The following is a 26,534-nucleotide window of genomic DNA, read 5'->3' on the forward strand; positions in this document are numbered from 1 at the left end:
TTATTATCAAAACGCATATATACTACGAGGTTCGTGTTTTGGCGGGCATTTACAGGAAATTAAGTAATACAACAATCAATGAAAAACTACACACAAAGACCAAGAAACAACTGACTTGCAAAAGAAGACGAACTGAGTGCAATTGCAAAAAAATACTGAGCACATGAGTTGTAGAGTTCCTGAAAGTGAGTCCATAGGTATGTAAGTATTTATTTAGCGATACAGCATGGAATAGGCCCTTCTGGTCCTTCGAACCAGGCTATCCCAGCCGCCTCCAATAAACCTGATTACCCCTAATCTAATCATGGGACAATTTACAATGACCAATTAACCTACCCAGTATGTCTTTGGACTGTGGAAGGAAACCAGAGAAAACCCATGCATTCCACAGGGAGGATGTACAGAGACTCCTTACAAAACAGCACCAGAATTGAACCTTGAACTCCAGAATGCCCCAAGCTGTATTAGTGTCGCACTAACCCCTTCCTACCATGATGCCCAGGTTGTGGAATCAGTTCAGTGTTGAGGTGAGTGAAATTATCCATGCTGGTTCAAGAGCCTGATGGTTCAGAGATAATAGCTGTTCCTGAACCTGGTGGTTGGACCTGAGGCTCCTGTGTCACCTCCTTGATGGTAGCGGTGAGAAGAGAGCATAGCCCGCATGGTGGTGTCCTCTAACGCTGCTTTCTTGTAGATGTGCTCAGTGGTGGGAAGAGCTTTTCCTGTGAGGTACTGGGCTGTATCTACCACCTTCTGCAAGATTTTCCTTGGCTCCAGTTACTTTTGTGCTTTTTCCACCCTCCCCCCTTTCATTTCCATTTCATTAATGAGTCAGCTTTGAGAGAGGTGAAGACACCTTTGCAAACGAGAGACAAAATGGAAAAAGTATGATTTGGAGAATTGCCATTGTTTTCCCGCAGCAGAACACTTTGTCCGGGGTTTGATTAGAAATATGGTGCAAGATGGAATAAAACAAAGCACACATGCATACATGAGGTGTCAACGGGCAAGCACAATCCAAGGGAGAGACAAACAGACACAGGATGAAAAGAGATTGCTGAGAAAGGAAGTGAGAGACAGAATACCAGACAAAAGAAAGTGAAGGCTATTAAAACATCTGTGTGAAAGCTAAAATGGTTAAAATTAGAGGCACGTGGGAAGAGAAATACACTCATTGGCCACTTCATTTGGTACTTCCTGTATTTGAGTTACTGTTACCTTTCTGACAGCTTGAAGTAGCCTAACCATTCTCCTCTGACCTCTCTCATTAATAAGGCATTTTTACCACAGAGCTGCTGCTCACTGGATGTTTTTTGTTTTTCACATCATTCTCTGTAAATTCTAGAGACTGTTGTGCATGAAAATCCCAGGTGATCAGTTTTTGAGATACTCATATCACCCCATCTGGCACCAAGAATCATTCCACAGTCAGAATCACTTAGATTACATTCCTTCTCTGTTCTGATATTTGGTCTAAACAACTGAATCTCTTGACCGTGTCTGTGTGCCTTTATGCATTGAATTGCTGCAACATGATTGGCTGATTAGATATTTGCATTAACAAGCAGGTGTACAAATGTACATTTAAAAAAAAGTGGCCAGTGAATATTAAGATGAGAAACACTGGAAAAACAAAATGAAACAATTACTGGAAATCTGAAATATAATAGAAAATGTAAATGGTCAGCTTGACTATTTATAAAAGAAATTAAAGATATAACTTGCTTCGCCTAGCGGCTTAATATAGGGGGTGATAACCCCCCCCCCAGGCTCGGCCAAACTTAAGAAATCTTGTTCGGGTGGATGCTGTGCAATGTGTCCCCTGTTACAAATCAGTATCCTGAAATAACACAGTACACAATATGCAATTAAGCGATTAAGCTTTATAACTCTTACTTTGACTGTATGGTTAGTAGAGAAATGAAATAAAAGAAAAAAAGGAGCCCAATCTTATTAAACAGTCTGTGCGCAAAGTTGGAGCTCACTGAGAAACCGATCATTCACCATCGACCTTCTCCGATGATCGCTGCCCTTTGGACCCTCGCTTCGAGTCCACCCCATCCGGCGGTCTACCAACTCTCTCCATTCGTGTCTTCTCTCCTCATCTCTCTCACTGGCAAGAGCCCATGAAAATAAACTCCTTCCAGATTCACAAGACAGGGCAACAAAGTCCTGATTGACTAACATGCTTACCACAGTCCTGTTATCTCCAGCCATAACCCAAACATTGCTGCTACAGAGTAACCATTACTTCAGCAGTGAACATTACAGAGAAGCCATTACAACGCATTACAAAGATAATATCAAATTGAAAGAAAAGGCTTAAGAAGTTTATCAAAGTTCTAGAACATAGAAGTCTACAGCATATTACAGGCCCATCAGCCCACAATGTTATGCCGACCATGTAACCTACTCTAGAAACTGCCTAGAATTTCCCTAGCGCATAGCCTAATTTTCTAGGCTCTATGTACCTATCTAAGAGGCTCTATTTACACATCCAGACATTTCCACAGCAACTGCTTCAGTGAGAATTAAGTTTTAGATGACATGCCAAATCTTCTCAAACTGCTAAGAAAACAGAGGCACTGCTGTGCTTTTCTTCAATATGGCGCTTGCATGCTGGACCCAGGACAGAGCCTTTGAAATAATGACACAGGAATTTAAAGCTGCTGACCCTCTCCACTTCTGATCCCCCGGTACCCTGATGAGGACTGACTTGTAGACTTCTGGTTTCTTTCTCCTGAAGTCAATAATCATTGATTATTGATTAATTATTGAATTTTTCATTGGTTCTATCTTTTCTCTTTGTTTTACTGTGAATGCCTACAAGAATATGAATCTCAGGGTAGTATTTAGTGACATATATGTACTTTGATAATAAATTTAATTTGAACTTTAAGAGTTAAAAGAAGCCAATCCTGAGGACTGGAAGCATTTTAGAATTCAGTAATGAATGACCTAGGAATTGATAACAGGAGACATAAATTAAGAGCAAATTATAAGAAATTTAAGAGCTCAAGAAAGGAGCCAGCAACTGTAAGATCTTCTATAAGTACATATAAAGGTAATTGAGAATCCCTTGTAAATAGATGAGAGAATTTATAATGGGAAATAAGATTAGGTTCCCTAATTAAAGCTTTAAATGCAGGCTCTGCAGCATGAATGGAAATGCAAGTTCACTTCAATAATGAAGTTCTATCTTACAGGTATGAAGTTTTGCAGTTCTGTTGGTTAGCTCCAGAAAAGAGACCAACAGCTGAGGAGATTCATCGTCTGCTAACTTACCTCCGCATGCAGAGTCAGAAGGAATGCGAGGACGACTTTGAAATGAGATGGAATGCACTGAAGTCCAGCAACAACAATCGGCAGGCGATGGTGAACAATTCGTCGTATCCAATCCTGGAGCACTTTGTTGCTGAGCAACTGAACCAGGAGATGGATGATATCCTCACGGTCACTGAAACTAGTAAAGGACTGAATTTTGAGTATGTGTGGGAGACAGCTAAACTTGACCATTTTGAAGACCATGTTCAAGGAAATGATGGTGCAAAGGTGAACTATCAGAGCATTTTCTACCCCACAGATACTTCTGAGAAAGGTGATTTCTCTATTGTCCACACTCAATCAGATAATAAATTCACTAGGAAGGAGGATAAAGGAAGTCCACTTGTATCGGGGATCGTTCCTGTATTTGATACTCATTATCCCTCCATTGGAAGTGAATACTATATACAGCTGGAGGAACAAAGTGAAACTAACTTAGATGTTGATGAAAATTCAGGCTTTCCCAATGAGGGGACTTTCCAGACCAAGGATTCCCAGTCCTTTGTTATCCTCGGAGACTCTGGAGATGATTTGAGTACGGATGTGGATTTCTTTCCACATTGCAATGAAGACTTGCAAAAGTCTGAACTAACAGAGGCATTGATTACTTCCAGCACTCCTAGTTATGCTGAAAGCCCTAGCCACAATGATATCTTCTATGATCACAAGTTGGAGGAGATGCCTTATAACAAAGGAATCTTGAACACTGATGAAATCTTAATGCTAGATCTACCTGAACTCAGTGAGGTTACAAGGAAAAATGCACTTGGTCTAGTTTCAAATAAAGAAACTCCCATGGAGTCGTTAATCCATCAACCTGTGTCACTTGATTTAAACACTTCTAGTCCCATTTTGGAAGAAAAAATAGACTTTGTTTTCACAAAAAGCATCAATAGTGATGGCCGTTCGGGATTGACCCGATCTGAGGGATTGCCCTTGAATTTTTTTCTTAAAGAAAATAAACTTTTACACGACTCTTCACCCAAAGGTGATGCCGGCAGTGATACAGGAAACTTGGTGACTTTATCAGATTTTAGTGTTGCCTCTGTTAATTCGCACATACCTGCGGACAGAACAATAGACACAGGGTTAGCTGATCAAAGTAAGCAAATAACTAGTTCTCAACTGCATGGAATTGCATGCAGCTTTACTGACCAAGTTTATTCACAGAGTAGTTCATTTCAAATTCCAAACGATAATAAATGGTCATCGGACATTTTTTTGGATGAGAATAAGGTGATGTGTAAAGATCAGCAAGTTAAGACAGAGTCAGATGAAGGTTGTGTAATGCATGATAGTTCAGGTTTAGGATGTGACACTACTGATGGCTGCATTTCCAAACGCAATTTCAGTTTGCCTGATGCACACTGCCAAGAGACTGCTCAGTGCAGTGAAAGTGCCGCTGCTAGCATGTGCAATAATGCCAAAACGTACCACCTTACTGAAGGTGGAACTGTGGAAGAAAACACAGCTGTTGTTTCAGTAACAGAATTGGCAAAGCAAACTGAAGCTGTAAACCAAGCACACAATGCAGTCAATATAGATAAAGACATCTTGGGTCATTATGGCCAGGACACCAAATTATCAACTGGACACTTGTCTGAACTCTTCTCAAAAACATTATCAACTTCTCCCCTCTCTGGAACCCCAAATGATTCTGAATCGTTGGCTGCTGAAAAATATGCTTGTTCAGAGATATCTAAAACACAGGACACTGTTTCCTTGGCTGAAGCTCCCAGCCCGTCCAAAAGTATTGAATTCTTAGCTCCCCTCCATTCTGGATGCACTTCAGTAGATGCTTTGAAAGCACTGGAGACTACTGATATAGGTGAACCCCCCTCCCATAGCTTTAAAGATACAAATTCAATAGTCTCTGTGCCTTGTCCAGACTTGCCAAGTCAAGTTAGCCCTGTGGAAGAGGGCGCATCGTTCTTGCATCCCAGTTCAGAGCAATCTACAGGTACACCAGATTCTTTGGACTCGCTGGAGATGCATGGGGTATTAGGGACTTTAGAAACACAAAATGCAGTTTCTGAGAAATTAAAGCCACCCCAGAAGCAACCGGACAGTGGCTATGAGACTGAAAATCTGGAATCACCTGAATGGTCTTCACAATTGCCCAGCGCAAGTACAGCTCCCACCTCAACTGCTTCCAGTAATGAATTACCTAATACTTTTCCCTCGAACCCACTCATTATTGTGTCCAAGGAGGAAGCTCTTCCTTCTGTGGAGGTCATCGATGTAGATGCTACCAAGGAAGCCTCAAATATGTTAGCCAATGGAAACCAGAACTCCCACAGAGACTCTGCTTATTTCTCTGACAATGATTCCGAACCGGATAAAAGAGCAGATTGTGATGTTGCTGCAAGTACAAATGAAGAAAATGATCTTAAGAATGTGGCTGAATTTGAAATTGTTACTGTTCTCAATGATGAAGTTATAGCAACATCGGATTTTGCAGATTTATCAGAGGAAATTGTAGATGATAAGAGTAAGTTGTATTGTTCCGACCAGGAGGAGTTTCCAAAGAACATTCAAACCGGAAGCCAAGGTAACTTTAGTAAGATGAACAGTGATGAAGGATCTGGTGAGAGTTTGGATGCTTCAAGTATAATTGATCCCGATGGATCAGTATCAGGTGCTTTGTACAGCACTCCAGTTAGCACTGCTCAGTTTTCTGAAGCTATGAAGGAAGACTTTGAAATAATTATTGAGAAGGACATTAAAAAACCATTGTCAAAAGGTAATGAAGGAATTAGACTGAAGGAACCTGATATTGAAGGACGGTACCTTGGCAGATTAGATGCCTCTGAGCTCTTTAACCTCTCTGAGGAACAAGACGGAATGGAGGCTGACGAAGAAGATGAAAACAGTGATGATTCAGAGGATGAGTTCAAAGGCTATTGCATTAATACTCCCAGTTCAGAGAGTGAAGACGACACAGTGCATCCAGTGCCAGTAGTTGTATCTGAGAATGATGATGGAAAAGCTCTGAAAAGTTTATTGAAGGACTATGGTCCCAGGTCCTCTGATTACCCTACAACAGACCCGGGGAGGAAACGAGTGAAGAAGATAGTGTCATTTTTTGATGATGTCACAGTCTTCTTGTTTGATCAGGTAAGCAAACAGCAAATTAAAATAAAAGGAAAAAATGCTGAAATCATTCAGCAAGTCAGAGAGCATCTGTGAACAAAGACCGAAGTTAATGTTTTAAGACTGATGAAGGATCTTTGACCTACAAGTAGTTTTGATCTGAGATGGTAATTTTTCCTTCTAGAAAATAGTGTTCGACTTCCTGAGTGTTTCCAGCAATTTACTTTAATTTCTTACTTCTAGCTGCAGCATTTTTTTTTTCGGAACTCAGCAAGTCGGGCTGCATCTGTGGAGAAGAATAAACAGTCAATGCTTCGGGCCGAGACCCTTCGTCGGGACTGTATTTCAATGGGCATCTCACTCTGGTTTTCTTTATTCTGTTGTCCACTGTCCCATCTTAGTTGATTCTTTCTTCAGCTCTTTACCTCTTCCATCTATCCCCTCATAGCTTCTCACTTCTCCCCTACTCTAACATGCACCTTCCCCCTCACCTGCCAGTTTATGTTTTCCTCCCTTCCTACCCCCCACCCACCTTTGACCCCCTTTCTAGTCCCAATGAAGGGACTGTTGGAAATGTTGACTATCTATTGCCCTCCATAGATGCTTCCTGACTTGTGAGCTCCTTCACCATTTTGTGTATGATGCTTAGATTTCCAGCACCTGCAGAATCTCTTGAGTCATTTAAATCGTTCACTTCTCACCTTGAATCTATGCCCACTAGCCTTGGGCTCCTTAACCCTGTGAAACTGTTCTCTTCAACGTGTTTAAAAAATTTTAATTCATTAAGTTTATCTTTGATTCTTTTCTTCCTTATTCATCAGTATTGCAAAATATTAAATTCATTCTGCAAATTCCTTGGTGGCCGAATAGTTATTCTTGCACTCTGTATTCAGGATTTAATTTCCTTAAACTTTGATTCAGATGAATAACTGGCTTAAAGGTTTCTGAACTAAAACTGTGAAAGCAGCAGAATTTGTAATCAAGAACTACCCTAATAAAGAGGAGTACTTGATATTTCAGCATGCTTAAACGTGCATAAGTTTCCAGGACCAGATGGGATTTATGGCAGGTTGCTGCAGGAGGCAAAGATAGAGATAGGTGGAGTTCTATCTTTAAATCTTCGGTCAAAAGTGAGATCTCAGGTTACTGGAGGACAGCAGACCTAGTTTCTCTTTGCAAAAAAGGCAGCAGGGAATTTCTGATGACCAGGGCAGCACAGTAGCATAGCAGTTATAACACTTTACAGAGCCAAACACTGATCAAGGGTTTCTACATTCTCCCTTGGGAGTGAGTAGGGTGAACTGTGTAGATCAGTAGAGAAAAAGGAGTATCCAGTTTACCTGAAATTGGAGAACTCAGTTTTCAGAATCAAGTTTATTATCACTGACATATGTCATGATATTTGTTGTCTTGTGGCAGCAGTACAGTGTAAAACAAATGACTATAAGTTACAATATAAAAAATATAATCAAGAGCAATAGTGAGATAGTGTTTATGGATCATTCAGAAATCCAGTGGCGGAGGGGAAGCAGCTGTTTCTAAAATATTGCATGGGTCTTCTGGCTCCTGTATCTTGTCCCAGTCTGAGTAGTCATGGGGTGGTAGATCGCTCAGACAGAATACAAGGTGCTGATCCCAGAGTCTGCATTTAACAGTGGAGAAAGTCGAGGATATCTTGCAGCTTTCCCCTGTAACAGTAGGAGATCTAATACCTGTCAAGCCACCATCCAGGTGCCTGCTTTGGTGAGGGCCTGTGTTTTGTTTGCTGTGGCTCTCTGGAGCTCTCAGTTGCCAGCTATTTCAATTTTCCTCCCCCTTTCCATACTCATATCTGTCCTTGGACTCTTACACTGCCATGGTATGCAGGAACAGAGACATCTTTAATATGGCATTGTATGTTTGGAGAATCGTTAACAAATGGTTTGATATCCTGCAATTCACAGAGTACAGACATGGGTAGTTAGGTTGAACCTGAATAAGAGACTGGTTAAACCACAGTAAGAACAAAATGTTCAATTCTGCTCACCCAGCATTAGGAATGATGGGACAGTGTAGAAAATATTTATCTAATTGATTCTTTCAGGAGATTCTCCGTGGAATAAAGAAGATTCAGAGGAGGTTTAAAAGCAATCACAAAGAAAAGGCAATGTAAATAGAAAGAATCTTGTTCTCATTAGTGAATAATTCAAGAAGTGTGTTCAAAGTTTAAACATTCGAAGTGAATTTATTATTAAACTACATTTGTCACCATATACTACTCTGAGATTCATTTGCTTGTGTGTATTCACCGTAAGTATGAAGAAAGAGAACAGAATCAATGAAAAACAGTACAGCAAAGATGGACAAACAATCAATGTGCAAAAGATAGGATCGTTGAACCCAATGTGTAAATGCAAACAAAGGGAAAATAATGCAAATAAATAAATAAACAAACAAGCAAGCAATAAATATCAAGAAAATAAGTTGTTGGGTCCTTGAAAGTGAGTCAGTAGGTTGTGGAATCTGTTCAGTGTTGGGGTGAGTGAATTTGAGTTAAGTTATCTCCTCTGGTTCAAGAGCCTGATGGTTGAAGGGTAGTACAGTTGGCCTTGCTTATCCGCGAATTCCGCATGCGCAAATTCAACGATTTGTGAAAACCCGGAAGTGCTCTTCCAGCACTTGTTGTTCGAGTATGTGCAGACATTTTTTTTCTTGTCATTATTCCCTAAACAATGCAGTATAACAACTACTTTACATAGCGTTTACATTGTATTAGGTATTATAAGTAATCTAGAGATGATTTAAAGTATACAGGAGGATGCGCGTGGGTTATCATAGATTGGGATTGAAAAAGATTGGGAAGTTCTCCTAAGTAAGTTGGTATTAATTAGCGTCAGTTAGTCAAACATTTGTCTTAGTATGTAGTATATATTTTATCTTTCTATGCATATAAAACGCTGAAGAATGTATGTTTCAGCACTGGGCTTGGGAGTTCCCGAGTTTGATCCAGTGACGGATCGCTCCCGTATGCGCTCTCCACCGTGTCAGGTTGATGTGGAGGATCAAAACCCAATAATTAAACCACTGTGTTGTTTAGTAATAATTGTAGCTTTCAACGGGGCAGAACCTTTCTCACTTTATCCTTTAAAATTGTTCTGATCGTTGACCGACGTAGCCTAACGCTTTTCCAATGACCGATGGCCTTTCACCTCTTTCTGATCGCTTTATTATTTCCACTTTATTTTCAATCGTGATCATGATTATTTTCGTGAACAGAAACACTGCGGATTCAGAGCTCCACCACCGGGTCCTAATGTCCACCGCACTGAGACAGGTTAAATAAGGTCTGGGGTTCCGCTGGGTCCTAAGGTCCACCGCATTGAGACAGATTGAATAAGGGACTCGAGCATCTGTGGATTTTGGTATCCTCGGGGTCCCGGAACCAATCCCTCGCGGATAAGGAAGGCCAACTGTAATTGTTCCTGCACCTGGTGGTGTGGGACCCAAGGCTCCTGTACCACCTCCTTGATGGCAGCAGTGAAAAGAGAGCACAGTTGGTGGGGGTCCTTGATATTGGGATGCTGCTTTCCTGCAACAGCACTTCTAGATGTGCTCAATGGTGGGGGGGGGGGGGGGGGGGGCTTGCTCGTGAGGGCACACATGTATAAGATACAAGAGAGATTTGAGATTATAAATATAGTAGTCAGGGACCATTGCCTATGAAGTTAGTGGAAATATCAACTTGGATATTAGATCACATAGGTTCAGTTGGCTGACCGATCCCTCAGTATATCATTTTTATTTATGTATAACTCTTTCGGCCTTTCAACCCTTTGTTTAAAGATACTTAATGAAAGCTAGCTTCTTTATATACACTGGTGACTACAGTTCTTACCAATCAACTCCCCAGCTTTTGGTGAACAGTGCACAGTACTACAGATCCCTAGCATATACACTTAATTATACGGTAATATATTCTCTCATGCTGTAAATAATTTTGTACACAGAGAATGTACATAGTGTTATATTGCCTAAAGTGACTTAAACATTCACATCAAAACAACAATAATTTTAAAGTAACTTACTTTCAGAATGTTTGGGGTACTCCTAGGGAAAGGTAAAAAGAATAGTTTCTGACTTTAAGGAAAGACAGTTCTGGATTTCCTTCACGAGGGCAAGACAGACGTGATGTGCTGTACTCTAGATTGTTGACTCTTTAAAATAATGAAGATTGTAATATGTGAGACTTTGGACGAACCCCAGAAGCATAAATTGTATTTGAAGTTAATGACAAATTATGTGTATTTCATTTTAAGCAAATGGGTAACAGTAATGTATGTCCTTGTATAATAGACAAGAATTATTTGGAGTATTGTCCAGGTAGCTTCTTTTGTCTTTCAATAACATTTGTTTATCCCATGGCTTTTAGGAGACCCCTACCAAAGAGCTGGGAGAGCATTCAGCAGCAGAAAACAGTTTGGTGTCTAACAGAGGTAGCCCTATCACAATAACTGGATCCCATTACTCAAACAGGATCTCAAACTCCGAAAGCTCCACTGATGAAGAAGGTAGGCTTTCCACTCCCAAAATAAAAGCTAAATGCTTTTGAGAATGATCTGGCACTAAAAGGGTAAATGTACGAGTAGTGTTTGATGGTTCTGGTCCTGTATTCATTGGAGTTTAGAAGAATGGTTTGGTGGGGGGGGGGGGGTTATTTAATTGAAACCTATCGAATATTGCAAGGCCTGGATAGAGTGGATGTGGAAAGGCTGTTTCCTATAGTGGGGGAGTCTAGGACCAGAGGGCATAGCCTCAGAATATAAGGAGGTCACTTTAGAACAGAGATATGGAGGAAGTAGTGTATTTTGAATGTATTCTTTGTATAAACACTGGCTTGTGCTCTGTCATCACCTCTTATACAGTTTACATTCTCTATTACTTAAGCTTGTGTTCATTTTCTCAGTTTCAGAACATAGAAGTGACATGGCTCCTTTGGCTTGAAGCCATAACGATATGAGAGTAGTCCCATCATCATATTTCTGACATTATTGTTCTCTACGGTTATTGGCAGCCGTAGTTTGCTGTCCGTTATCTGCACAGTGCATTTTCTGAGTGAATTACAAAGCACTCTTTGATACTTTGTTTAGAATGTGATGCTCCACAGGGAAAGTACTTGTTAGAAATTATGACATCTGGATTTTCTTTTAAAGCTTTTTTTTTTACAAATGGTACTTAGGGACTTGACTGTTCATAATACCTTTCACACCTGCTTTGCGTTAAGCTTTTAATTTAAAAAGTTGAGATTTCTTAATGTAGAAAACATGGTTCCAAGAAGACTTAAATATTATCACTTGGGTTAAAGGAGATTTCGTATTGCAGAGGTTAAAGGAAAGCATGATAATCTGGTACTTAGAATTTCACTTGCAAAGATTATACCTGCTTAATAGTTTCCCATAATTTTATTTTAAAGCTGACAAAATATTGGCATAATCGTGAAAATATCAGGATTGTAATATAAATGTGACATAATGCTTTTCTCTTTTCTCAGGAGGTGGTTTTGAATGGGAAGATGATTTCTCCGTATCCTCTTCAGAGTCCTCATTTATCTCTCAAACAGCAAATCGACTTGCCTCCTTAAAACAGTCTTCTTCTCCAGCTTCCAGATACTTTTCACCTCCACCGTCCTCCCGGACTTTGGAGCAGAATTGGATAGATACATCATCGTACTCTCGATTTTCTATCTCTCCATCCAGCATTGCCAGCTTCTCTCTGACTCACCTCACAGACTCCGATATTGAACAAGGAGGTATGTCGTTAGAAACATGGGAACATAGAAAACCTACAGCACAATACAGGCTCACAATACAAAGTTGTGCCAAACATGTCCCTACCTTAGAAATTACTAGACTTCCCCATAGCCCTCTATTTTTCTAAGCTCCATGTACCTATCCAAAAGTCTCTTAAAAGACCCTATCGTATCCGCCTCCACCACCGTCGCTGGCAGCTCATTCCATGCTCTCACCACTCTGAGTAAAAAAAAAACTTACCCCTGACATCACCTCTGTACCTACTCCCCAGCACCTTAAACCTGTGTCCTCTTGTAGCAACCATTTCAGCCCTGGGGGAAAAGGCCTCTGACTATCCACACGATCAATGCCTTTCATCGTCTTATGCACCTCTATCAGGTCACCTCTCATTCTCCGTCTCTCCAAGGAGAAAAGGCCGAGTTCACTCAACCTATTCTCATAAGGCACGCTCCCCAATCCAGGCAACATCCTTGTGAATCTCCTCTGCACCCTTTCTATGGCTTCCACATCCTTCCTGTAGTGAGGTGACTAGAACTGAGCACAGTACTCCAAGTGGGGTCTGACCAGGGTCCTATGTAACATTACCTCTTGGCTTCTAAATTCAATTCCACAATTAATGAAGGCCAATACACAGTATGCCTTCCTTCTCACATTTTCTGAAGCTACTTTTCTTTGACTTTAGGTGAAAACAGGTTTGTTTGTTTGACTAACTGTAGATAAGAAAAGGTTATTGAGTACTTAAATTAGCTCTCTCCAGATTAAGTATTAAAGATTAGTTTTATTTGTCACATATACCTTGAAACATACGATGCCCAATGTTGTCCGAGGACATGCTGGGGGCAGCCCGCGAGAAGTGCCATGCTTTTGGTACCAACGTAGCATGCCCACAGTTCACTAACCCTAACCTGTACATTTTTGGAATGTGAGAGGAAAGTGAAGCATTCGGAAAAAAGCCACAGTCACAGGGAGAATGTACAAGCTCCTAACAGACAGAACTTACAGCTGGCACTGTAAAGCATTACACCAGAAATTTGCATCGTTTTTTATGCCATGGACAATACCATTAAGCAGGTTGAGAACCCCTGCATTACACTACACCACTATGCTGCCTTTTTAGGGATTGTAGTCCTCAGGAAATGATTAGTTAAGAAAGGGCTTGAAGTCATATACTTGGTATAATTGGGAAGGAACTAGGTACCACATAATGGTTACTACAGAACAAGCATTCTGGAAGTTAGGGAGCAACTGTCCAATTCTGACTAATGAAATTGGGATATTTTTAGAATGGGACTTTCCTGTTTTTATGTTATTCACACTTTCACCAACTTGGAGTATTGTGTTCATTTCTGGTCGCCTCATTATAGGAAATGTGTACAAGCACTGGAGAGGATGCAGAGGAGAGTTACCAGGATGCCGCCTGGATTAGAGAGCATGTCTTGTACTCTCTGTCTTATGTGGAAAGCTTAAGTAAGCTAGGGCTTTTCTCTTTGGAGTGAAGGAGGATGAGAGATGACTTGATAGGAGTGTACAAGATTATAAGAGGCATAGAGAGAGTGGATAGCCGGTGCCTTTTTACCAAGACATCATTAGCTAATACCAGAGGGCAATGAGTTGAGGAAAGTTTATGGGAGAAGTGAAGAGGTAGGTTTTCCTCTACAGAGAGTGGTAAGTTTCTGGAATGCACTGCCAGGGTGGTGATAGAGAATGATACATTAGGAAAATTTAAGAGACTCTTAAAAAGGCATCTGAATGAAAGAAAAATGGAGGGTTATGGGCTGTGTAGGAGGGAAGGGTCAAATTGATCAAGGAGTAGTTAAAGGAAGGCACAATATTGTCAGCAAAAGACCCATATTGTGGTAGACTATTCTATGTAGAAAAAGTGAAGCCACCTGTTTTAACCACAACCATCTGATTCTTCACAATGTTGTGCAAAATAAACATTCCTGCAAAAATGATGCCACCCAGAAGCCAGAAGCAGTTCCACCTGGTCTGCTAAATTAACCCCATTTAACTCACATTGCATCTGCCCAGAGCTTTTCACATCAATCTATTTATTCATATTGTACTATTTTTAAACCCGACGAGTTCGGCACATTGAAATTGTAAAGTCTCTTAACGTTTCTTCTCTGCAGCCTTTTATAGGTACATAACTTGACCTGTTTATTGTTTAAAAACTCCATTAAAATATCCATCAATCAAGGGCTGATGTGACCAAAAAGAATTATTTCCAGAAAGCTTGTATGAAGTGAATGAGGCAGTTTTAAATGGTATTATGGGTCAGGAGGTGCTCAGGAAGCACATCTGTTGCTAGACTTAGCATAACAGCTGGTTACAGCTCACCAGCTTAATGCGTCATTGTGAATTTGTAGTTAAGTTGTTAAATTGATGTTCAATTAGCAGGTGCCTGTGCGTTGCACCTGCGTTTGTCTTTGCTAACATAACAGAAAGTGGTAGACAACTTCCCCTCCTTACTGCTTTAACCTTTAAGCAGCTTGCTGCTCATGATGTATTCCATGTGCACTGTATTATGCTGTCATTAATTACATATCAGATCATAATTCTCATTTATCTTAAAAATGTAAGTATTTTACAAGAAAGCACTTACAGAATACAGATTTTTCCCAGCTAAATGGTCAATTTAAGGCTGCATAATGTAACACAAAACCTTCACATTTTGTGGAATGGGCACTTTTGGAGTCATAGAGCATTACTGCACAGAAGCAGGCCCTTTGACCCATCTAGTCTGTTCTGAACTTTTATTCCTGCACACAGACCAGAGTTGTCCTTACCCCTCCCATCCATGTACTATCCAAACTCCTCTTAAATGTTGAAATCGAACCTGCATCCACCACTTCCTCTCGCAGCTCATTCCACAATGTCACCACCCACTGAGTGAAGAAGTTCCTGCTCGTGTTCCCCTTAAACATTTCACCTTTCACCTATGATGTCTAGTCTCACCCAATATGAGGGGAAAGAGCCTGCCTGCATTTACCCTATCTATACCCTTCATAATTTTGTATACCTCTATCAAATCTCCCCTCAATCTCCTACACTGCAGGGAATAAAGTCCTAACCTAGTCAACCTTCCCTATAACTCTACCCCTAAAGACCTGGATCAACTTTCAGTGGCTATTTTTATAGTGCATTTATTCTTGCATTCATTAGGCAGTTTAAATGGTCTTGGCATAGACTAGATGGGCCAAAAGACCTGGTCTGTGCTATACTTCACTATGACTCTCTATAAAACCTATTTCAAACCACTATTCTATGAATGTGTACCCTGCTTAAAATCGTAGATTTAAGAAGTATACTCAAGCCAACAAACTATTAAAAAGACACTTGAAACAAGAGAAAAAAAATAATTTTTCTATAGTTACCCTGACATCATTACAAGCCTGGGATCTGGGCTTACAAGCCAATCTCAGAAACTTTTCTCAGCAGCCTACTGTTGAATTTTTCATAGTCACAGATCACTCCAGTGCTAAACTAGTCCATCTAGTCTGTGCTGAACTAAACTCCTCTACACCGAGTTACTAAATGTACATCCTGAGCAGGTGGCTCTATCTTAACTGTGCAACGCTACAGCCGCAGTTGGAGAAACTATTTCTCCTGATGTTGGCTTACAGGGTGCAACTAATATTAAATGAGTTTCAATGTTGACTGTTTAATCTTGACTGAAGTGATTTAAAACTGCTCCAATCTTGGACCACATGCTTCACAGGAACAAGACCAGTTGATGTCTATTTTCTATCAAAGAGCTACTTGCATTTTTTTTAAGTGTCTGCCATTAAAAGATATTCATTCGTAAATTCAATCTTGCATCCTCAGAAGTTTCTAGTTTTCAGAGCAGGAAAATTGTGGGTAATTAATTATCAGTAGGAAATGAAGCAGGTGCATAATCCAAGATAAATGCATTCTCTTCGCCTTGATTTATATTGGCCATGACTATTTTGGAGGCAGTGTGAATAGTGGCACTTAATGGGTTGTTATATTTAGTGTAGAGGTGTTACCATTATTTTGTTGAAAATCCTAACAAATTACAACCCTAATTAGTAACAAACCTACCGCAGGTCACCATGCTGGTGTAGCGGTTACCGCGGTGCTGTTTCAGCTTGGGGCATCGGAGCTCGGAATTCAATTCTGGTGCCGTCTATAAGGACTTTACACATTCTCCCCGTGACTGCATGGGTTTCCTCATTGTGCTCCGGTTTCCTCCCACAGACCAAAGACATACTGGTTAGTAGGTTAATTGGCCATAAATTGTCCTGTGATTAGGCTCGGGGGTTGCTGGGCAACATGGCTCGCTGGACCTGAAAGGCCTGTTCCATGCTGCATCTCGAAATAAAAATAAATAAATAAATAAATTCATGCATCAGCTACCTGGGTATTTTTATTTTGAGATACACCACCATTCTGTCCAATGAGCCCACAATGCCGAATTACACCCATGTGACCAATGAACCTACTAACCCGTACGTCTTTGGAATGTTAGAGAAAGTCAGGAACCGGGGAGGAATGTACAGGCTTCTTGCAGGCAGTGGAGGTTTTGAACACAGTTTGCTGGCGTTGTAATAGTGTTATGCTAACCATTGCACTACCACGCCACACCGAAATGTTGTAGGAAACATGTGGATAAAATGTCTCTTACGGCACAGAAATGACTGTATATCAAACCAGGTACTTCATTGCCTAAAAATCTAGGGATATGGATGTGCAATATGCTGTCAAATGCAAATATTTTATTTGCTGTAGTAATAAATTACAGCGATTTTGAAAATTCACAAAACTAATTAGGCGGGTAGGAAAGATCAGAGAAGCTGCACTTATTTATTTTTATTTGTTTATTTAGAGGCACAGCACAGAACAGACCCTTCCGGCCTAATGAACTACGCTGCACAGCAACCCACCAATTTAGTCCTAGCCTAATCATAGGACATTTTACAATGACCAATTAGCCTCCTAACCAGTACGTCTTTGAACTGTGGGAGGAAACCCGAACACCCGGAGTAAATCCACGCGGTCACGGGGCGAACGTACAAACTCCTCACAGGCAGTGCAGGAATTGAACTCCAACTTCCCTCGCTGTAATAGCATCGAGCTAACCACTACACTACTATGCAGCCCTAATTTACTATTAACTGATCTTGTGGGAGAGGATAATTAGGAGAAATGAATTGCAATTGACATAGACCGGCAACCAAGGTTAACTGGCAAAAAGAATTGACGGTACACTACCCTTTCTGTCGCAAGCTTCTTTGATTCAGCAGCTTTAAGTGTATTGATTAAATATTTGAAGAAACATTGGGGAAAGAGCCAGAGAGCGCTTTCAAAAACACAGAGGTCTGAAGGGCTTCATATGCTCTGTGGTTCTCACTTAGAGGTGACTTTCTGTTGAGGCTAACACAGATGTGTACTTTGGACATTCACTGGGCTGAATTTATAGCTGTTGATACCTAGTTCTGCTTATCAGAATGTGACATTGGAGCCGGTGTGAACTGAACACATGCACGGTGTGAGAGTGTCAGCTGTGCTGTATGAAAAAGGCCACCAAACACAGCCTCCGTTTTCTCTGTATCTCAGTCCTTTTCAGTGTCGAAAGTAAGCTATGCCTATTTGCCTATTCCTTTTAAACAAAACAAAAAACATTTGTCTTGTGCATTTTCTTGATGCCGCAAAAAGATGACATGGCTGCATGATGGGGTTCTTTGGATGTTGAAGGAACTCCGGCAGCATCTACAGAGGGGAGTAAACAGTCAATGTTTTGGGCCGAGACCCTACATCAGGACCTTCACTGCTCCCCCTCTGTGCTCTTCATTTTTCTTTCTTATTTATGATTAAAGTTGCCTTCTTGAGGATACCATCGATAGTGTCTAACTGGTGAGAGGTAGTGAGTTGTGGGCTTGTTGTGTTGGCACTGGAAGCACGGTGACACTTCTGGGCTGCCCAGCACAATCCTTGCTGGTTTGACTTGAATCAAGTGACTTTATATTTTGACATCCATGTGACAAATAAAGCTAATCTTTCTTTAATTTTTATGGTACCAATAATCTTAATTTAACACGTACAAACAAGCTGGATGAACTCAGCAGGTCAGGCAGCATCCGTTGACTGCTTCTTTCAACGGATGCTGCCCGACCTGCTGAGTTCATCCAGCTTGCTTGTACGTGTTGATTTGACCACAGCATCTGCAGTGTACTTTGTGTTTAATAATCTTAATTAGATATTTAGACCATCAAGCAATTATTTAAAAGACACCATTTATTCTTCTAGGATGATGATTAACATAAAAAGAGAAATTAAAAATGTTTTATTGCCTGCACATGCCGAAGCACTTTGTAGTTAATGAAGTACTTGGAAACGATGATCACCTTTGTGACATAGAGAAGTGTTCAGTGTTTCAAAGGATTGCTTCACTTTCCGAAAGCCATCTGACTCTGCGCTGTAACATTTGATACCAAGCCAACAAACTAATGAGATCAATTCACACTTCAGAATCAGGTTTGACAGACAGACAGACCTACTGTCTTCTGACATAATATCTGACATATGTCATGAAACCTGTTGTTTTGCAGCAGTAGTACATGCAATACATTTAAAAAAAACTAAATTGCAACAAGAAATATACATTTATTAGGTATACGTGTACACCTTTATTAATGTAAATATCTAATCAGCCAGTCACGTGGCAGCATAAAAGCATGCAGTTATGGTCAAAGATTCAGTTCAGAGAAATGTGATCTAAGTGACTTTGATGATGGAATGCTTGTTGGTGCCAGATGGAGTGATTTTGAGTATCTCAAACTGCTGATTTTTCATGCACAACCATCTAGAATTTACAGAGAATGGTGTGGAAAACAAAACACATCGAGTGAGTGGCAGTTCTGTGGGCAATGAGAAAGGTTGGAGGAGAATGGACAGACTGGTTCAAACTGACAGGAAGATAATCACACATTTAAGCAGTGGTGTACAGAAGAGCATCACTGAATGCACACTATCAAACCTTGAGGTGATGGGCTATGCAGCAGAAGACCACGAATATACTCTCAGTAGCTACTTTATTAGGTACAGGAGGTACATAATAAGTGCAAAAAGAAAGCAAAAGCGGTGAGGTAGTGTTCATGTCTAGTTATTGTCTAGTCAGAAATCTGATGGTGGAGAAGAAGCTGTTCCTAAAATGTTGAGTGGGTGTCTTCACCTTCTTCACTCCTGTACTTCCTCTCTAATGGTGGTAGTGATAAGAGGGATGTCCTGTGTGATGGGGGTCCTAAATGATGGAGAAGCTTCATGTTTTTGTGATTTCTGATGTTTATTTTCTCTTTGTTTCTAGGAAGCAGTGAAGATGGAGAGAAAGATTGAAAGACAACTGGAAAGTGATTTGTGTTTTCTTTTATTTCATAATCAGACTATCTGACAGAACAAGCTAGTTCAGATTTAAAATAAGATGGATGAACCAATTCTTTTTCCACAAAATTGAAATGAGTCTGTGCACAACAAAGTATAAAATATTTATATGTTGTCCATGTTATACTAAGAATGAGTTCTGGCTGGACAGTAGTTTCAGAACAATGGAAGGCTGGATAACTAGCTTCAATAAGCCCATGGACACAACTTTTGGCAATCTTCTTTTGAATTCCTTGCCGCTCCATGGCTAAGTTCACTTTGCAGACATAGGATTGTTCATAGTTCACTATTTTTCTGTTCCCTTAAAGTACTGTACTGAAGGAAGAAATTAATTTTTATCTGCAGTTCTCTGTATTGTGTTATATTTAACCTATAAATGTGTTTTCCAGAGAAAGGGTACAGTTGGTGATAAGTTTCATGTTATGATGATGTTTTATTTGAGAATCTGCATTATGTGTAAAAGGTAACTGGTGATCTTATGGCCCTCTGGTTTTATAATTGAGCTATCTGGCACCTGCCAAAGTAAATTCCCTGTTCATTATGGCAGTTTCCAACAGAAATATAATTAACAATTCAGCAATGTGAATCTATTTCAAAAAGCCTCTTGATAACAATACCTCTTTTTAAAGACTAGGCCGCAGGATACATGCAAAGCAATGATTTGCAAAGTGTTTAAGCCAATCATTCCATAAAACCAGTGTCACAGCTGGTGTGTTTTCATATGTACAACATAACATGCACCCCACAGCTGTGACAAGTATTTACCACCTGTTCTGTGAACCTTTTAAAGCTACTGCAGTTCTGAGAGTATAACTTCTGTGGCAGTTGTGTGGCATATATTCCACAAGTTTGCTTCCAAATGTCAAAGCCAGCCTGAGTTATGTTTGCAAGCCTTTTTTTAAAGTTACTTATACGCACATTGTAGCCCAGAATACACAAGTGGTTGCCTCATTTGCATCTGGCCCTAAGCAATGGTACTGCTCTGTGTATCCAAGACCTTATCCTCAGAACACTAACTTTTTTTGGCTTTGGTGTTTAAAAATTAAAAGTTACTGAGACTGAATGGTAATGTATAAGTAACTTCTAGTGACTTAGTGTTCTAAACATGTTCAGAAATCAAGTTTGATTCACCAATCCAGCATGAAGTTGGTTGAATGACTTTATAACAACAAACTTTGCAGAAAAGATTTGATTCAGTTGTAGCATCAGGTACCTGTTCAAAAAAGTGAACCCCAGTTACAATTCAACAAACTACAATCTTAAGTTATAAAACACATTTCGTTCTCATTTTATTTCTGCTGCTTGTTTTATTTGTATACTGAAAATGAAGATGTGCTTATTAATGCACTGGAATTAGCAAAATATTCTGGTACCTTATTCACATTGACCTGAATAACAAGCATTGGAAGTGACTCAGTGTCCATGTACTGCTGGGAGATGTAATTGGCAATTCTGAGCCCTTGCTTTGATAGTCCTGGTCCAAAATTGTGTGTGGCGCTGCTGGCTGGACCAACAAAGACTGGAGATGCCACAACAAGATCCACAACTCTGTCAGTCTCTGCACAACTGTTTTAATTTTATTTCTCCAACTGTCCATCATCTCCTGGTCTTGGAATGTAAACATGGGGGAATACCACCTGAAAGGAAAGTGATCTTTTTTTGAACTGGAACTGGAGAGAAGCCTTCAGTTCCTGGATGCTTGCCCTTTATCCAAGTACTGAAAGCTTCCCCCCACCTTTTCCTCTGAAGTTCTGCAAAATGGCTTAAGTATTCTGCACTTGATATTATTGCAGGGGTGTTGGATTTTCAATTAAGCCTACTCCTGGGAGAGTGGCCTGAGGAGCTGGTCCTAAATTCTCCCTTCCCAACTTGTGTCTTTGTGACTTACTATATTTCCTCAACTGATCCTCAATCTCCCTTCCTGGTCTTGTGGCTTTATTAGTAACTGAATTTCCTTAACTAATTCCTTTACTACTGAAAGCAGTGCATGCCCTGAACATGGGAACTGCACCAGATCTGGGCTTCTCAGCTGGGAAAAGAGCTAGTGATAATTGAGATATATTCACATACTGTCCTAGACTTTAACTCCTCTGTTAAAACAGTTCTTTTGGGTAATACTGGGTATTGATAGCATTAGTACTCAGCCATTGACCTTTTGGGAGGTGTTTTAACCCCTGTACTGAGGAATTCTGGTTATCCGGCTGGTATGACTGGTCTGTTCTGGATTAGCTGATGGGTGCATCAATTTATTTGTATGAAAGCTAGATCAAGCTGCTGGAGGAACTTTCCAGGTCAGGCAGCGGCTGTGGAGGCAGAGGGAAAGTTGACATTTTTAAACCCTACATCACTGGGTGCAAAATGCCAGCTGTCCATTCACTTCTACAGATGCTGCCTGACATGCCGAGTTCCTCTGGCAGCTTATCGTTCTCGCTTTAGATCCCAGTGTCTGCAGTCTGTTCTCAGGTTTATTTGCATCGCCAGTTGTCTTGGACTAAAGAGTTATCTCAACAAGTGATAAACTCAACTAGTTTTAAACTTAGTAAAATTGAGAAGTTGAGGTATTTGCTTGGGAGATTCATATTTGAGTATGTGGTTCCCTTCCACTGCCAAAACGAATTCTGACAAAGATTTGACTGGAAAGATCTCACTGGAAAGTGAGAGGGGAAAATGATATTGAGAGACTCTGGTCTCTTTTGTTGTTATTTATGGTAGGAGAATTAGTAAAAGACTTTTTGTGGATAATTATGACAGCTACAGAGCTGTACAGAGATTCATTAGAAGGCAGTAAAAATCTTTTCCAGGGACTCTGCTAATTGACATTCTTTCAAGGATTTTGGGGGTTTTAAGGAAAAGTCAATGATTCTGCTCACTTACAAAAGCATCGTAATTGATACTGTGCCAATGATTGTAATGTAGAATTGGTTTTCTGGGAGACAGCTTGGCATAAATTGAATTTTCCCACAGATTTCTGCAAGATCCCACTTTGAATTGGTTAGATCCTTTTATTTAGTGATGGTGGAACATCAGTGCAACTTGTTTTGTTATGTTTTTGTAGGTATTTAGCTGTAAGACTGCTTCCTTTAAACGGAGTGAAAATGATACAACCAGGGAATCATTGTGCCTCAACCGTCAATTCTCTGCAGCACAATGAACCTGAAATCAAATTAAATGCAAGTTTGTCACCCACAAGTTATCTCATCACATTTGGCCGTCCAGGATTCAAGAATTAATTAATTAGTGCCTATAAACAAAAACTAGCCGTGAAGAAAGCCAGACAGAAGCAGCAAAAATAAAGGTAATGCAGAGGCAAGTAGGAGTTGAAGGTTGGTCTTTCAGTTACTGATAAAGTTTGTAGCAATTCTGCCAAACTCACTACAGTACTTTTGTTTAATGCAATGGATTGAATTTTTTCATTCATTAGGGTGATAGAAAAGGTTAATGCTTTGTTGAAATTTCCAAGCTCTATAGAATAACAACCAGAAATGAGTCCTCAGTTGTCTTTAGTTCTGTTTTAAAGTATGTGGATAATAAGGTAATGTTTTGCATATATTAATGGTTAAACAAGCCTTTGAAAGAAACCTTGAAAATTGTGCAAAGGAAACCTGTCCTACAGCTGCCAGTGTTGGAACAGTTGCTGAAGTGTGGTTTTCAGTGAGTGGAATGCACTCACTGTTCGTCCAGCTCCCTTGCACACATTTGGATGGCTCCTCTGTCTAAATATTCACACTAGGATTAAAAAATGCCCAGTAGTGAGATGCTGATAGTGACTGGAATGAATTAGTGTCCAAAATGTACAAACCATATGTAATAATTAAACTGTCATATTAACACGTCCTGAAGAGCAGCAGTTCAGAGTCACTTGCCCACTGCAAATCGCCCTGATCTCGTGTGCAATCAATGAATTATTACTGATCACTCAAATGTTGCTGCTTGCGCGGGAGGCCAGCAACAAAATGTTGGCTGTTGCTTCTGTACTTGCATGTGGTTCCAGAACAACAGGATCTAGCCTTGTGGTGACCTTGTTAAAATGCCAGCAGTTGGTCAAACAGCTCAGATGCTTTGTGCTCAGACTGGAAGTACACCCTGATAAGTCAATCTGAAATAATGGAAAGATAGAAAATGGCATCTTAATACTGAGAATGTGAGCAGCCTCTCCCCAATACTTGTACTTCTTCTGTTATGAAGGAATATTCCACTACACTTGAGACTCTAGCCAAACTCTACCTTCGAACCTAATAACTTTACTTTTATTGATAGTTGTGCAATATTTTAGTCTTGAACATGTTCCTTTTTTTGTTAGTTAATGGTTCAGGACAGTTGTGATCTGCTATTTATGATAGTTCAAAATTACCCTGAACTGTTATTATTAATAGGCAAAGATTTTTGTTTATAGTGTACTTGTCACAAGATATATTTTGCAATAATTTGGTAATATTTTTAAATATAAGCTGTCTACAGCAATGGTAATTTAGGAAAAGGTGATGCCACTTTGAACAAGTAATGCTAAATCAAATGTGTCCAATTAAATTCAATTGATCGGTCAGGTGAGGGGGATCCAACAATTTCATAGCAATCTTGACTGTTGCCTTAGAGAAATGGGCTGGATGATGTATTTTATTTCTGTATGCTGTGTGAAATAATGCAGTCTTTCGGGTGGCTGCCTGTAGCTATCGCCATATGTTTCCAGCACTGCTTAATCGTCTAAATGGTCGGTTACTTGGCAAATGTTTATGTAAATGAAAAAGCAATTTGCAAGAAAGAACAATGCAATACTTTTAACGTTGCCTTCCCACTCAATGGTACTGTGATATCGAGCAAACCAGATAGCCAAACACTGGCAGGCAGAGGTGCTGACAGCAAGCTCTTGTGGTTTTTTTAGGAGTACACTAGCTACATTCTACCCTGCACACCAGCAAATTTAACTTTCCTGTTCTCTGGTTAGGCTGTTGGGCAATTTTGTTCATAACATAAATCTACATTTGGATCCCAACTCCAGCAGTACCGAATGTTTTCAGAGATCACTACTGAAAATAACCTGTGTAAGCTGTTGCTACCATATTAAAGCAAAGTGCAAAGGCAGGGCTAATTGTACAGAAGGTATTGCCAAGTTACTGCACATGTCTGAGACTTCTTGATTAACTGGTCTGACTGATCCTGTAAATGTGAACCATAGGAATGTGCCTCAATGATCAAAAAGTGCATGTTCCTTTAAAGATATTTTTCCCTAGGGTTCATTCTTGAAGATGACTTGTAAATATTGAAAACTTCTTCTCTTCACCTTCAAACCCACCTGAAACCTAAAGTTGTGTATAGTATTTTGTTCACAGTAGGCTGTTCTACATTATTTTGAAGCGAATTAAATCTTTCATGGAGATACCAGATAATCTTGTGCAATGTATTGCTTTATCTTGCACATTTGAAGTGTAACTTAATGTTTGATGGTACTGGATGTATATAAGTGTTTAATTTGTCTGTAAATGGGAGATGATGTAACAAAGTCATAGGCACAAGGTTTTCTTTTGTAATTTAATAAAAAATATATGAAATTACTGATTACATATCACAGTTAATAAAGAAGAAAATCAGGTCACTTCATGAAATGTACATTTTGATATGTAATATTTTTACTTTGATTTCCATGCATAGTGTAATTCAATAAATTGTTTGTAATTTAAATGCACTATGGATATTTAATATTCAGAATAAAGTCAAATGAATTAATTTATACACTCAGTGGCCACTTTATTAGGTACACCTTTACATCCCATTAATGCAAATATCTAATCACCCCAATCAGGTGGTAGCAACTTGATGCATAAAAGCATACCAACATGGTTAAGAGGTTCAGTTATTGTTCAGACCAAATGTCAGAATGGGGAAGGAATGTGGTCTTCTGACTGGAATGATTGTTTGGTGCCAGGTGGGGTGGTTTGAGTGTTTGAGAAACTGATGGTCTCGGGGGCGGGGAATAGTGAAAAAAAAACTTTTTCTAGTGATCAGCAGTTCTCTTGGTGAAAGCATCTTGTTAATGAGAGAGTTCAGAGGAGAATGGCCTGACTGGTTCAAGCTGACAGGAAGGTGACATTTACTCTAATAACCACATGTTACAACAGCGGTGTGCAGAAGAGCATCTCTGAATGCACAACATGTCGAACCTTGGAAGTGGATGGGCTACAGCAGCAGAAGACCATGAACATACACTCAGTGGCCACTTTATGGAGTTACAAAAGATATCGAATAAGTGGCCACAGGGAGTATCATTAACTCTTTGTGACTCCCTCTTCCCAGGTTGCAGTTGAATTTTGAGCATGCCCTTCCAGTTTGGAGATCAGATCACTGTTAGGGTTATAAATGAGCAGTAAGACATGACAAACCCCAGTCGTTTAATTTGTAATGCAAAGGATACAGCAGTCCGGTTTTTAGTCAAGCTGAGGTAAATTAATCTATACACAACTTTATCTGCTTTTGATAACAGCAATGGTTATTCAAAACATACTCTAAACCAGTTTCAGAAAATGTGCATTGAAACTTGCATTGGTAATATATACAAAGTGTAAGAAGTGTCCCTTGTCAAAATTGACTTGCAAAACAGTCTTGTCTATAATTTCCTGGCAAGGAAGGGACCAAACGCTGAGGGTGGTGGGTTACTTTATATTGGCTTGTTTAACCACTTCTTCTTGAAGTGAACATGATTAATAGGTGAAAATGAGAAAATCTGCAGATGCTGGAAGTCCAAGCAACACACACAAAATGCTGGAGGAACTCAGCAGGCCAGGCAACATCTATGGAAAAGAGTAAATGGTTGATGTTTCGGGCCAAAACCTTTTATCAGGACTAAAAAAAGAGATGAGAAATTAGAGGGAGGGGAGGAAGAAGTACAAGATTTTAGGAGATAGGTGAAACCGGGAGGGGGAGGGGCGAAGTAAAGTG

At 39.9% G+C, this 26,534-nt stretch overlaps 1 protein-coding gene across 1 annotated transcript in view; it reads left to right on the forward strand.

Moving 5' to 3' along the window:
- The window catches only part of lmtk2 (lemur tyrosine kinase 2), a 121,736-nt gene extending 96,411 nt beyond the window's left edge, over positions 1–25,325 (forward strand). The window contains exons 11-14 of the mRNA XM_073060177.1: positions 3,207–6,441; positions 10,826–10,964; positions 11,945–12,202; positions 19,531–25,325. Coding sequence (XP_072916278.1) covers positions 3,207–6,441; positions 10,826–10,964; positions 11,945–12,202; positions 19,531–19,559 — 3,661 coding nt within the window. The 3' untranslated portion in view covers positions 19,560–25,325. The remainder of the gene's footprint in view (positions 1–3,206; positions 6,442–10,825; positions 10,965–11,944; positions 12,203–19,530) is intronic.
- The last annotated feature ends 1,209 nt before the right edge of the window (positions 25,326–26,534 follow it).

The sequence above is a fragment of the Hemitrygon akajei genome, chromosome 11 (genome assembly GCF_048418815.1).
Source record: "Hemitrygon akajei chromosome 11, sHemAka1.3, whole genome shotgun sequence".
Lineage (NCBI taxonomy): Eukaryota > Metazoa > Chordata > Chondrichthyes > Myliobatiformes > Dasyatidae > Hemitrygon > Hemitrygon akajei.